Genomic DNA, 14,080 nt, shown 5'->3' with positions numbered 1-14,080 from the left:
GGAGCCCTCCCACCGGTAAGGGTCGTTATCCACCGCGCCTCCATGGGACTAAGGCCACAGGAGATGAGGTAGATCGGCAGTGGCGCTGGCGGGAGACAAGGAAACCCTGATGTGGGACTTGCTTGTGGAAGGGGCAAGAAAACGTGTGTCTTTAGTTAATCTAATGATCTCAACTTAGTTACTTTTTGCGAGAAAAAGATCTTATTTTTTGTTAAATCTATGGTGAAGTTTAAACCAAAATAAGAGGGGGCCAATAAACCCGGATGGAGGGAGTATGACCAATGCGACTAGTATTTTACAACGGCCAACCAGTTTAGTGATTTCTTACTGTTATTGTTGACCTTTGTTGTATCTCGATTACATTTTGGTCATATAGTCTACCAACTTCAATAAATATGTGAGGAAAACCCCAAAGGCCAAAGGTACTATATGTTGTATTGTGAACTTACCAGTATTATATTAAATGTGTATGCTGACCATTGGTTCGTTTTCAATGCAAATATGTCATTTTGTCTTTGTTAGGTTCATGTTAAGTGCCCCCGGAAAAAAAGGGGAGAAAAACAGACTCATTGAAAATGTGGTAGCACTAGTATACTCTTACATGAGTGAATGCCACTAGAAGTACTGATGTAAGCAACGAAGAAAAATGTTCACGTGTGGGCTTTGTCAATGATTCTCGCCGTGGGTCTTTTTTGACAATGCATTCACGCAGCTGGTCTATGCAAATAATTCGCACACAGTAGGTACAGGAATTGCCGTTGATAATCTTCCAAACCAGTGTTTAAAACAGGTCAAGTGGATAAAGAACCGGCTGAAAAAACACTGCCCCTTTCGTTTTCAATTCCTTGCCAACTCAACAAATGGAGGCCGTTTACAAAATCAAAAGCATTGGCAAGCAGTGATCATAAACTTGATGCAGAACAATCAATGCAGAGCACTTTTGTAAAAAATAATAGAGCCCAATCCAGAAGTCCTTGTTGCAAACTGACCTCTTCCATTCCTCTGCGCCTATATAAACCGTGCGTCTCAAAGACGACCATCTCAACATGTAGACATAACAACAACTAAACCTAAACAGATCCATCGAAGAGAAATACTGACCGAATCTTGTGACACACGTCAGAAACACACCTTCACATGCCCTTCAATGACGAAGACGCACCGCCAAAACATGGGCTAGGTTGGGCGAACCTTATTGCATCTTCAGAGAGTCGCCGCTGGCTCGTCTTCTTGAACAGGACACAAACAGTAAACACGCTAAAAAAAACCTAGACACAAAGTTGGAGCCCTCCCACCCGCAAAAGCTGGGATCCACCGCGGCTGCATAGCCCTAGTGCCACAGGAGGTGAGGTAGATCAGCAACGCTGCCGCCGGGAGGCAGGGGAACCCTAACGTGGGACTTGCTTGTGGAAGAGGCAAGAGAAGTCTTTTACTTAATCTAATGATCTCAGCTTCGTATTTTTTTTTTGCGAAGAAAAGATCCCAACTTAGTTAAATCTACAATCGAACTTTAATCCAAAGGCCAAGCAGATTAGTGCTTTCTCACTGTTATTGTTGATCTGTGTTGTATCTCGATTGCATTCTGGTCATATAGTCTATCAACTTCAATAAATATATGAGAGGAGAATCTCAATGGTATGTTGCATTGTGAACGGAGTACGAACGTCGACATTCTCTCTAATCACCGCTCTTTCCCCACCCCCACGGCCGCTCCCGCGAGCGGGCCGGGGGAACCCTAGCTCCGTCCCCAGCTTCCCCTCCTCCGGCCTCCTCCTCCTCCTCCGCCGCCTAGGGGTGCCATCGGGCGAAGCCCGGTCGGCGTAGGCGGCGGCGGGGTCGCATCCTCTCCTCCTCGCAGAGCTCCTGGCCGACGCGGGACGGCGGGCTGCAGGAGGCGTCGGGCTGTGGCGGGGCTCAGCGGCGCGGATCCGGGAGCTCCTGGTAGTGCCAATGTGGCGGCCCCGCTGGTGCTTCGTGGTGGCGCGGCGGCTGCATGGTGGGGCATGCGTGGTCGCGATTCAACGGCAGTGCCGACGGATCTTACCAGGCGATGCGGGCAGCGGGCGGTGTGGGCGGCGGCTGGGGACCGGCTTCAGGCTCCCGGCGGCTGCGAGGGTTCCTCTCCACAGTGGGCGTTGCGACGGTGGTGCGGCTCGGCCGGTGGCGGTCCGGTGACCTGGTGGTGGTGGCCGGCGGTGCGCGTGGTGGTGGTGCTTTCACTTGACGGCGGTGCGGTCCAGTGGTGCTGGGTGGCCGGTGTCGCGACCCCGGCCCAGATCTAGGTCCGTAGGGCCCCATCTGGGTCCTAGCGGGCCGGCTACGGCTCTGCCTTGACGCTCTCTGTGCGGGGAGGCATGGGAGCGGCTTGGACAGGGGCGGCGACGCCGACGGCATGCTGGCTGCAGTGCGAAGGCAGGAACTTTACGGGCCTCGGAGATTTCGGCCAGGCCTGTGCGGCCACGGGCCTGGTATGTTCCTGCTATTGCGTCCGGTCAGCTACCTTCGTTGACAGTGGAGGTGGGGCCCTCCCGTGTGCCGACGGTGCTGCTGCCCTAGTCCCGACTCCTCTCTTCATTGTGCAGGCCATGCTTCGCAGTGCCGTGGTGAGATAACGTGAGAAGCTTCATGACCGGGTTGGTGCAGGGTGGTGGTCGGTTTGGTGGCGAGCTCTGGACTGCCTGAGGTGAAGGTTGGGATCAGGAGAAATCCCTGTTGGATTGGCCGACACCGACGTGGTGGCGCATGAGGGTGCCATCGGACCTTTCTGGATGGCGTCGGGGCTACCATTTCTCTCTCCTCACCGCGTACCGGGGAAAACCCTAGGCAACATCATCATCATCGTTGTGTCCCTTCTTGAATGTGTTGATTGGTACGGTGCTTCGGAGGCTCGGAGCTTGGTGTGCGATCTCCGGTGGATGCAGCGGTCACGAGGCTTCTTCGTTTTTTGTCGATCCCTCGTTGTCAGCATTTGTTTCTCTTGTATTTTTTCTTTTCTTTCTTTTGGGCGTGACTGTGCTGACTCCGCCCAGCACCTATCGTTGGTTGTCTCTGTTGGTTGCTTTGTATACAAAAGCAGGGAAACCCTTTTTCCGTTGCATTGTGAACCTACTATTATTAATAAATATGCATGCTGACCATTGGTTCGTTTCCAATGCAAAAATGTCATTTTGTCTTTGTTAGGTTCATGCTAAGTGCAGCCGCAAAAAAAAAAAAGGGAGAAAAACAGACTCATAGAAAGTGTGGCAGCACTAGTATAGCGCACTCTCACATGAGTGGATGCCACTAGAAGTTCTGAAGTAAGCAGCGAAGAAAAATGTTCACGTGTGGGCTTTGTCAATTATTCTCGCCGTGGGTCTTTTCTGACAATGCATTCGCGCAGGTGGTCTAATGTGCAAGAAGTTCGCGCACAGTAGGTATAGGAGTTGCCGTTGATTATCCTCCAAATCAGCGACCAAAACAAGTCAAGTGGATAAAGAACCGGTTGAAAACACTGCTCCTTTCGCTTTCAATACCGAATCAAAAGCGTTGGCAAGGAGGAGCGACCCTCCTCGGATGGTTTGAGTGGAAACAATAACGTAAACCTGATGCAGAACAGTCAATGCAGAGCACTTTTGTATGTAATATACTCCCTCCGTCCGAAAATACTTGTCATCAAAATGAATAAAAAGGGATGTATCTAGATGTATTTTAGTTCTAAATACATCTCTTTTTATCCATTTTGATGACAAGTATTTTTGGACGGAGGGAGTAATAGGGACCAAATCCCAAAAGTCCTTGCCGCAAACCGACCTCTTCCATTCCTCTGCGCCTATATAAACCAGCCCTGCATCTCAGAGACGACCATCTCATTCTCATCAACGATGACGAGCCTCTCTTCTTATGTCTTGCTTCTCAGTTGCGTGGCCACACTGCACGCCAATGCATATGCATCCCAAGAGGCACGGCTGAGAGAGTTCATCTCGTCTAGGAAGAACATCGACAGCACCACCGACACGTTTAGAGTGCGTAGCATAGCCGAGAGGGTCGCTGGCAGCCTGAGCGCGGAGAGCTCTGCCTCTGACCAGGGCTCTCTCAAGGCGGCCGATAAGATCACGGCGCTGCCGGGCCAGCCGGAGGGCGTCGACTTCGACCAGTACGGGGGGTACGTGGCCGTCGACGAGGAGAACGGCCGCGCCCTCTTCTACTACCTCGTCGAGTCGCCTTCAGGTGCCTCGGACAAGCCACTCGTCTTGTGGCTCAATGGAGGTTAGAATGATACATATGTTTTCTTTTCTTTTTTGCGAGAAAGAATGATACATATGTTGACAACTGAACATGTCGTGTGAAAATTTCTCTAGGACAGTACGTAGTGACACTTCTTGCATACACAGGGCCAGGATGCTCGTCTCTGGGCTACGGTGCAATGCAGGAGCTCGGCCCCTTCCGCGTGACCGAAGACAACAAAACGCTCAGCAGAAACCTAAACTCCTGGAACAACGGTAAAACCTATGGGCGGCTTCTATATACAGACTAATAATTTCTTCCCCTTTAATTTGTACTACCTGTTTAGTTACAGAAGAGAAGTGAACTTACTTAATTTTGCTTGTGAAAAATAATGGCAGTGGCTAATCTGATCTTCCTGGAGTCGCCTGCTGGTGTTGGATTCTCCTACTCCAACACGTCTTCGGACTACGACCTCAGTGGCGACGAGCGGACCGCTGCCGACGCGTACGTCTTTCTGGTCAGATGGCTGGAGAGGTTCCCGGAGTACAAGGGCCGCGCCTTCTACGTCTCCGGCGAGAGCTACGCCGGCCACTACGCGCCGCAGCTCGCCGCCACCATCCTGCTCCACAACACGTACAACAACAGAACCATAGTCAACCTTCAGGGCATCTTGGTAAGTGAAATTTACAAGTGATCTTCTGAATGACAAAGATCTTCCGTTGATAGTCATACTCGTATGAACACATGGTGGATGACAAAAGATCTTCTGAATATGAAATATGGACTCTTTTCTGCTCAAGGTTGGCAACCCTTATCTCGACGACAAGAGGAACAATCAGGGGACGATTGACTTCTTCTGGACCCATGGAGTGATGTCGGACGAGGTCTACGCCAACGTCACCAAGCACTGCGATTCTGCAGGTAAAGCATGCAGCGGCGCCTGGGACGCGTTCGACGCCGGCCAGATTGATGCGTACAACATCTACGCCCCCGTTTGCGTCGACGCGCCCGACGGAGCGTATCACCCCAGTGGCTACGTAAGGAAATAAATTCTTAGTTGCTTGTCCAGTCAAAAGTGAAATTAGTCACCATGTTCTTAGTTTCTCCAAAATTGCATGCAGCTGCCTGGGTATGATCCGTGCAGCGACTATCCTACTATTGCCTATCTCAACGATCCAGCGGTGCAGGAGGCTTTCCACGCTAGGATGACAGAGTGGTCGCCCTGCAGGTAATTCGTTGAACTGGATACTGAATTAGCATACACCGGTCAGCAATTAACCATGTGAACCGTGCCTGCAGAAACTTTACGTGGAAAGACGCTCCAGTGACGATGCTCCCATCCATCAAATTCTTGATCGAGAACAAGCTTCCCGTTTGGATATTCAGGTAGTAACAGATTACCATCAGTTATTCTCAGACGTCCGAAAAGCATTTAATTTTAGTAGTACGATAAATTTTCCTACATTTTACAGTGGTGATTTTGACTCCGTGTGCCCTCTTCCGGCGACGAGGTACTCCATTCAAGACCTTGGCCTTCCTGTGGCCACTCCATGGCGCCCATGGGTGGCAAAGGAGGAGGTAAAATCCCATGTTCGAAAACATTTCTCATCTACTACAATGTTTTGGTCACCCTGAAACTGACGACTTCACTCACTGGTTAGGTGGCAGGATATGTCCAGCAGTATGCCGGAGGGTTGACATTTCTATCAGTGAGAGGTGCCGGTCATCTTGTCCCGTCCTTCCAGCCTGAGAGGGCGTTGATAATGTTGACTTCTTTCCTGAAAGGGATGCTCCCGCCTTACATACAAGACTAGTGAGTCATGCCAGGACAATTGCTACGGCACGAAAATGGAAGGTTTATTTGCTTAATCTTAGTATAATATGTACTTGTATCCGGTCAGAGTTGAAAATGGTCCTTGTCCTTTGAGTGGACGTGTATTTCTTGTTAAATGATTTTATGATATAACTTTGAAAATACTAAGTGAAAGCACTCTTCCGAACCCACCCGCGTCGCTCTCCAGGGGGCGGCTAGGGTGACCTAACCCCCACCGCCGCCGCCACCCCCACATGCTCCCACCCCCTCGCCGCCATCGGGCGTCCCCGCCGGGCAAAGCCCGTGCGGTTGCCCGCGGCAGCGGGCCTTTCTCTCTGGTCGCGCGCGGAGGCCGGCCCTAGACAGCGAGGCGTGCGTCGCGGAGCTGCGCACCGGCGCGGATCTGGCCCTCAGGCCTCTTCTGCGGCGCGGCGGCGCTGAATGCTGGAGCGGCGGTCCCCTCCTCTCTGTCTTCCCCGCGGTGGCTGGCCGTTTTGGCGGTGGATCGGGGCTTCTTTTGCTCGGATCTGGTCGACGCGCCATCGGCGAGATGCGGCGGTGCTGGTCGTCTTTGGCCGCGTGGGTGGCAAGGCGGCTGCACGTGGTGGAGGCCCCGACGGCTCTGGTTGGCGGCGGGGCGACGGCAAGGGCCTGCCGGCGGCGCACGGGGGCTGATGCACTCGTCGTCGTCGGAATGGTGGCAGCGGTGGTGATGCGTGTCGGCCGGATTTTGCCTTTTTCGGTCGGCTGCGCGAGTTTGGGGCCCCGGCCTGGCATGGCTCCGGTCCCGGCTGTGGGCGGCGACGGTGAGGTGGCTTCATCGTGCCGGCTCCACGACAGCTCAGCGGGTTGACTGGGGCGGCGGCTGGCTTTTCGGCGTTGGCTTGTCTGTAGGTGGCCCATTTCGACCTTCGGCCCTCTCCTCGTCATCTGGTTGCTACCTTCGTCGAAGGTTCGGCCCTCCCCCGACTAGGGTCCATCGCTCATCTCGAGCTCGGCAGTAGGACTGAGCTCGTCTCGCGCTCGACAGCAGGATTGACCTTGTCTCGCACCCGACAGCAGGACCGACCTCGTCTCGCGCCCGGCAGCAGGATCATGCTCGTCTCGCGCCCGGCAGCAGGACCGTGCTCATCTCGCGCCTGATAGCAGGACGGGTCGGTGGAGGCCAATTTTGGCCGGCCTTTGGATTTCGGCGTTGGGGGCAGCCCAGGGATGCGAAAGGTGACTCCTTTCCGCTCGTATCTTTGGTTGGGGTAGCGATTGGTGTCGAGTGAGGTGGTGTCCAGGTCTTGGATGCCAGGGCGGTGGCCCTGGTAGTGGCTCTGCGGTGCTCTTGGGCAGAGCCCGTGGTTAGGTGCTGCCCGGTGGCCATGGCCGTGTGGGCGGCATGGTCAATGGGATGTGGCGTCCGGTGGTGGTGAGTGTTGGCCGGGGTGAAAACCTGCCCTATCTTCGGACGGACTGGCGGCGGCGAAGCTCGCTCCCTTCTTGAAGGCGTCGTCTCGGCTCTCATTGCCCGTCGTGTTGTTGGGGAACGTAGTATTTCAAAATTTTGCCTACGAGCGCGCAAGATCTATCTAGGAGAAGCATAGCAACGAGCGGGGACAGTGTGTCCACGTACCCTCGTAGACCGAAAGCGGAAGCGTTTTATCAACGCGGTTGATGTAGTCGTACGTCTTCACGATCCGACCGATCCTAGCACCGAACATACGGCACCTCCGTGTTTAGCACACGTTCAGCTCGATGACGTCCCTCGTACTCTTGATCCAGTTGAGGCCGAGGGAGAGTTCCGTCAGCACGACGACATGATGACGGTGATGATGAAGTTACCGGGGTAGGGCTTCGCCTAAGCACTATGACGATATGACCGAGGTGTGTAACTGTGGAGGGGGGGCACCGCACACGGCTATGACAAATCTTGGAGTGCCTTTGGGGTGCTCCCTTTCCCCGTATATAAAGGAGGGAGGGAGGAGGCGGCCGGCCTAGGGGGCTCGCCAAGCATAGGGAGTCCTACTAGGACTCCCAAGTACTACTAGAATTCCCAAGTCCTAGTAGACGCCACAATCCGGCGATCAATCGGCCTAGATTGGCGGCCGGATGAAATGTTCGGCGTACAAAAAAGCAGGAAAGGACGGAAGCACGCATCAGGCGGCAAGGTCGGCCTCCGGCGTCGCCGGAGTCGGCGTGCACGGGCTTGACGCGGCCTCTGTGCTCGGCGGTGTGGCTTCTGTGCTGCGGGTAGTCTCGGCAGCATCAGCGTTCGGGCTTGGCGGCGGCGGCGGCGTGTGCGTGGGCGTCGTGGGCGTGGGCGGCGTCGCCGAGGGAAGCTGGTCCAGGATGAGGCCAACATGCGCCCTATACCACGCCTTGACCGCCTCGTCGGTGCTCTGGAGCATGTCCGCCCCGCCCAGCAGGAAAGCCAGGTCGGTGTTCCTCTTCTTCGCGGCGACGTTGGTCCAGAGTAGGTCGAGCTTGACGGCGCTGGTCGACATCAACGCCGACCAACGCGCCTTGGTCTTCTCTTCACGAAGGGCGGCCCGGACCTGTGCGTCGGCGAGGCAGTGCTGGATGGACTCCTGCACGCGAGCTGTGGCCGCGTCGGTGTGTTTCCCCTTCTTGGCACCTTTGTTGCCGTCCGGCCGCCCATCTCACGTGCCCGGAGTCGGCGCGTCAGGCTTGTAGGTCTCCTTGGCCTTCTCGATGGTGCGCCGGACTTCCGCCCACTTGTCGCACTTGTCGATGCGCTTGTAGACGTGGAGGTACTTGAACTCGACGTTGCTGTTGCCCTGCCGATACAGGCCGAACATGCGCAGCAACTGCGTGGGGACGAACAAACAGTTGGCTTGTGAACGGCGAAAAGAGGCGAGAAACCGGCGTGGCATACCTGATCCTCAATGCTGGCGCTGCTTGATGATGTTATGTACCTAGGGTAGGGTCATGGACCTATCCAGGATACCATACCCAAGGACATCCTTAGACGAAGCTACCTTCCAGTCGACCAAGAGAGACTCCACTCGACCAGCTAGAAGACACTCGACGAACCTGAAGACACTCGACCATGAAGACTCACTCGACCATCAGGAGTTCAGGATCTACTCTGTATCCAAATGGTCTGTAATTAAAGTAGTCTTAATGGTCATGATGGCACTTTATGTAGGGCATTGCCAGTAACGCCCGGCCTTAATGTACTTTAACCCTCTGCTACGTGGGTTGGCTGGGGTCCTGGCGTCCACTATATAAGCCACCCCCTCCACTGGTAGAAGGGTTCGCACCCCTGTAACTCATATACACATAAACCAGTCGACCGCCTCCGGGCTCCGAGACGTAGGGCTATTACTTCCTCAGAGAAGGGCCTGAACTCGTTAAACACTCGTGTGTACAACTACTCCATAGCTAGGATCTTGCCTCTCCATACCTACCCCCCATTCTATTGTCAGACTTAGAACCACGACAGTTGGCGCCCACCGTGGGGCAGGTGTCTTAGCGACTTTTTGGAGAAGTTGCAATTTGTCCGATCGCCTTCATCATGGTTTCCGGCGGAGCTCTGGTCGAGGGTCGCGAGATCCGTCTCGGTGCGCTCGCTTTCATCGCCGACGACTCCGCTTGGCTCCAGGAGGCACCACTCGACATCGATGCGCTCCTCGTCCGCGGGGCGACGCACTTTCGGGCGTGTGTCCGCGGCGTCCTGCCGCGGCAGCCGTCGACCCCATACCGGTCGACTCCTGCGCCATCCTCCCTCCCTGTCTCTCGCCAGCGCAAGCGCTCCGGTCGATCGAGGCTCCAGCGATGGGTGAGACACGCAGTGGCTCGCCAATCGGCCACCACCCAAGTCGCGGCAATTGAGCCCGACGAATCTCTCTACGGCCTGTTTGACCTGTCGACTGGCTCCGTAGAGGCTGCATCCGAGTGCGATAGCAGTGATCCAGCGACGGAGGTCCTCATGGTCAACCGGCCTCGTAGTCCTCCCGGTTTCCCCCGCAACGACGGGATGGACGACGGGGGCGACCCCGCTCAGGCCCATGAAGAGTATCAGCCTGAGCCACTCACTTCTCAGCAGAGAGAAGAACTTCGCCGCCGGAACATGGATGCCCTGCATACTCCCATTGCAGGAGAAACTCCTGAGGCTCGTGCCCTGGAAGAGGCGCGTTTAGCCAACCTGGCTGAACGCACTCGACTGGAGAACCTCCAGCGAGCACTCGACGAGCGTGCGCGCCAGCGAGTACCCGACTCCCGCCGACGCCAGCTCTTTCCACAACCGACTCAGGTATATCGAACCCCGATTCAGAATTTGGCAGCTGCAGCCCGTATAGCGGAGTCAATTCAGCCCTCTCAGTCGGAGGCTGGAAGAGGCTTGATGCAGATCAGAGATTTTCTCCGGGCGGCAGGAGATCAAAATTCAGTTGTGTCACAGTCGCGCAACAGGATTCACAGTCGATCTGTCGCTGCGAATACTGTTCAGTCGGCTCACAGTCCAAGGCCGCCTCCAAGGCGCGCGGGACGTGAAGGCCGGCGGGACCCCTATGATGATCCATTTGATCGTGATGATAGGCGTCGAGTGCCCACTCCTCCCCCGAGAAGTGGGTCTAACGCCCATCGGCAGCAAGATAACAGACGCCAGCTCAGTGTTGGGCGGAGAGCTCCAGTCGACCCCAGAGAGCCAGGCTTTGACGCGAGATCCATCATCGTGCAAGGTTTGGTCGACCGGAACAGAGCTCATAGAGGTGGCCATTACAGAGATGTGCCCATAAGCAGCCGAGTCCATGTTTCAGGTCCAGAATGCTTTAGCAGAGCCATCAGAGCCGCAGTGATACCCCCCAACTTCAGGTTGGCGACTGGAGTGAGTAAGTTCACCGGTGAGCCTAAGCCTGAAACTTGGCTTGAAGATTACCGAGTGGCTGTTCAGATTGGTGGCGGTAATGATGAGGTGGCCATGAAGCATTTGCCACTTATGCTAGAGGGTTCGGCCAGGGCGTGGTTGAATCAGTTAGCACCTAGCAGCATTTACACCTGGGAAGATCTTTCCCGAGTGTTCGTCAGGACGTTCGAGGGAACTTGCAAGCGACCGACCGGACTGACTGAGCTACAAGCTTGCGTACAAAAGTCGAGTGAAACACTGAGAGATTACATCTAGAGATGGATCACTTTGCATCATACTGTAAAGAATGTGTCAGACCATCAAGCGGTCTGCGCCTTCAAGGATGGTGTCAAGAACAAAGAGTTGAGCCTGAAGTTTGGTCGAACTGGAGATATGACCCTGAGTCGGATGATGGAAATAGCCACCAAGTACGCCAATGGCGAAGAAGAGGACCGACTCCGGAGTGGCAAGTACAAGCCGAGTCAGTCGGATAAAGGAAACTCCAGTCGGAAGCAAAAGCAGAAGGCCGAGCCAGCTGCTCCTGGAGAGGCTCTAGCTGTTATTCAGGGCAAATTCAAAGGGAAGCCCAAAGGATCTTGGAACCCCAAGAAGGTAAAAGATAAGGAAGGTAACGACATGATGGATCTACCGTGTCATATCCACACGAAGAAAGACGAAGAGGGTAACTTCATCTACCCAAAGCATACCACTCGCCAGTGCCGGCTCTTAATCCAGCAGTTTCAAGGGAAACAACCGAAGGACAAAGAGAAGGAGTCGGACAAGGCTGAGGACAAGGAGGACAGTGATGGAGAGTACCCTCATGTCAACTCCACTCTGATGATTTTTGCTGATGTAGAGAGTAAAAGTCGACTGAAAATGATCAACCGTGAGGTCAATATGGTCGCCCCGGCGATGCCAAACTATCTATGATGGTCGCAAACTCCCATTACTTTCGACTAATCTGATCATCCTACCCACATTGCCACCCCTGGGAGGCAAGCGCTGGTGGTCGACCCAGTCGTCGAAGGCACTCGACTGACGAAGGTATTGATGGATGGCGGCAGTGGATTGAATATACTGTATGCAGAGACGCTCAAGGGAATGGGCATTCCGATGTCCAGGCTTAGTTCCAGCAACATGAGTTTTCACGGAGTCATCCCTGGAAAGAAGGCTGAGTCACTCGGCCAAATAGCTCTGGATGTGGTGTTCGGCGACTCGAAGCATTTCCGCAAAGAGAAGCTGACATTTGAAGTCGTGGATTTCCGAAGCGCCTACCACACTATTTTGGGAAGACCAACCTATGCCCGCTTCATGGCTCGACCATGTTATGTATACCTCAAATTAAAGATGCCTGGCCCCAAAGGCGTGATCACTATCACTGGCAGCCGGAAGAAGGCAGAAGAGTGTTTCCAGAAAGGCTCAAAGATTGCGGATGACCAGATAACAGTGGTAGAGCTGGAGGAATACAAGAAGAATGCAGATCCGAGTGATTTGCCGCGGGCCAAGAAGCCTGCCACAGAGTCAGCATTTCAGTCGTCCGGGGAGACGAAGCCAGTTCATATCCACCCGACTGACCCCAATGCAGCTCTGACCCATATTTCCACAACACTCGACTCTAAATAGGAAGAAGCGCTCATCCAGTTCCTCCGTGAGAACTGGGACATCTTTGCATGAAAGCCAACTGACATGCCGGGTGTTCCCAGGGGGCTGGCTGAGCATCGCCTTAGAGTCGACTCAAAAGCGAAACCCGTTAAAGAACATCTTCGACGGTCCGCCGTTTAGAAGAAAAAAGCCATTGGCGAGGAGGTGGCTCGACTCCTTGCAGCAGAGTTCATCCGTGAGATATACCACTCCGAGTGGCTCGCCAATGTCATCATGGTTCCCAAGAAGGACAACTCACTTCGTATGTGCATTGATTTCAAACATATCAATCGGGCCTGCCCGAAAGATCATTTTCCTCTCCCTCGCATCGACCAAATTGTCAACTCGACCGCAGGGTGCGAGAGATTGTCTTTTTTAGACGCTTATTCCGGGTATCATCAGATCCGTCTGTATGGTCCTGACGAAATCAAAACAGCTTTCATCACTCCATTCGGGTGCTTCTGCTATATCACCATGCCATTCGGCCTCAAGAATGCCGGAGCCACGTTCATGAGAATGATTCAAAAGTGTTTACTCACTCAAATCAGTCGGAATGTGGAAGCGTACATGGATGATATCGTGGTCAAGTCGCGAAAGGGTTCCTACCTATTGACTGACCTAGCTGAAACATTTGCCAATCTCAGAAGGTATGATATCAAGCTCAATCCATCGAAGTGCACATTCGGAGTACCTGGCGGAAAGTTACTCGGTTTTCTCGTTTCAGAATGAGGAATCGATGCTAACCCAGAGAAAGTTGGCACCATACTCCGAATGAAACGCCCTGTGCATGTGCATGACGTCCAAAAGCTTACTGGATGCTTGGCCGCTTTAAGTCGATTCATCTCTCGCCTCGGTGAAAAGGCATTGCCCCTTTACCGACTGATGAAGAAGGCAGACAAGTTCGAGTGGACTCCAGAAGCTGATGCAGCGTTTGCCGAGTTAAAAACTCTGCTCTCCACCCAGCCGGTGCTTGCTGCTCCGATCAGCAAAGAGCCTCTGTTGCTTTATATTGCAGCCACAGGACAAGTCGTCAGTACAGTACTTACGGTCGAGCGGGAAGAAGAAGGGAAAGCCTTCAAAGTTCAGCGCCCAGTGTATTATCTCTCTGAAGTTTTGACCCCATCGAAGCAAAGATATCCTCATTATCGGAAGCTCATATATGGGATCTACATGACCATGAAGAAGGTTGCTCATTATTTCTCTGATCATGACATTACAGTCGTCAGCGACGCCCCATTATCAGAGATTCTGCACAACAGAGAAGCAACTCGTCGAGTGGCTAAGTGGGCGATTGAACTCCTTCCCCTTGATGTCAAATTCGAGGCAAAGAAAGCCATTAAGTCCCAGGCTATAGCAGATTTCCTTGCCGAGTGGATTGAGCAACAACAGCCGACTCAAGTTCACTCGGAGCATTGGACCATGTTCTTTGATGGCTCTAAGATGTTAAATGGTTCTGGTGCGGGGTTGTTTTGGTTTCCCCCCGAGGAGATAAACTCAGATATGTGCTCCAAATCCACTTTGATTCCTCCAACAATGAAGCAGAATATGAAGCACTCTTGTATGGGTTG

At 53.7% G+C, this 14,080-nt stretch overlaps 1 protein-coding gene across 1 annotated transcript; it reads left to right on the top strand.

Annotated features, from left to right (window-relative positions):
* The first annotated feature begins 3,860 nt into the window (after nucleotides 1–3,860).
* On the top strand, nucleotides 3,861–6,153 carry LOC123116291 (serine carboxypeptidase 1-like). The gene is made up of 8 exons (XM_044537271.1): nucleotides 3,861–4,245; nucleotides 4,371–4,478; nucleotides 4,602–4,876; nucleotides 5,004–5,240; nucleotides 5,325–5,431; nucleotides 5,503–5,589; nucleotides 5,676–5,781; nucleotides 5,865–6,153. Exons 1-8 carry the CDS (start codon nucleotides 3,861–3,863, stop codon nucleotides 6,015–6,017), a joined length of 1,458 nt encoding a protein of 485 aa, XP_044393206.1. The 3' UTR covers nucleotides 6,018–6,153.
* Nucleotides 6,154–14,080: the final 7,927 nt, after the last annotated feature.

This window comes from Triticum aestivum, chromosome 5B (assembly GCF_018294505.1).
Source record: "Triticum aestivum cultivar Chinese Spring chromosome 5B, IWGSC CS RefSeq v2.1, whole genome shotgun sequence".
In the NCBI taxonomy this organism is placed as follows: domain Eukaryota; kingdom Viridiplantae; phylum Streptophyta; class Magnoliopsida; order Poales; family Poaceae; genus Triticum; species Triticum aestivum.
This window is presented reverse-complemented; position numbering and strand designations above follow the sequence as displayed.

What these genes read in the sequence shown, in the direction of transcription:
- LOC123116291 (XM_044537271.1), top strand. Translation starts at nt 3,861, where the DNA reads ATGACGAGCCTCTCTTCTTATGTCTTGCTTCTCAGTTGCGTGGCCACA. An exon ending in CCTAAACTCCTGGAACAACG is followed by an intron (nt 4,479 to 4,601) that starts GTAAAACCTATG and finishes AAATAATGGCAG; the next exon opens with TGGCTAATCTGATCTTCCTG. An exon ending in CGTATCACCCCAGTGGCTAC is followed by an intron (nt 5,241 to 5,324) that starts GTAAGGAAATAA and finishes AATTGCATGCAG; the next exon opens with CTGCCTGGGTATGATCCGTG.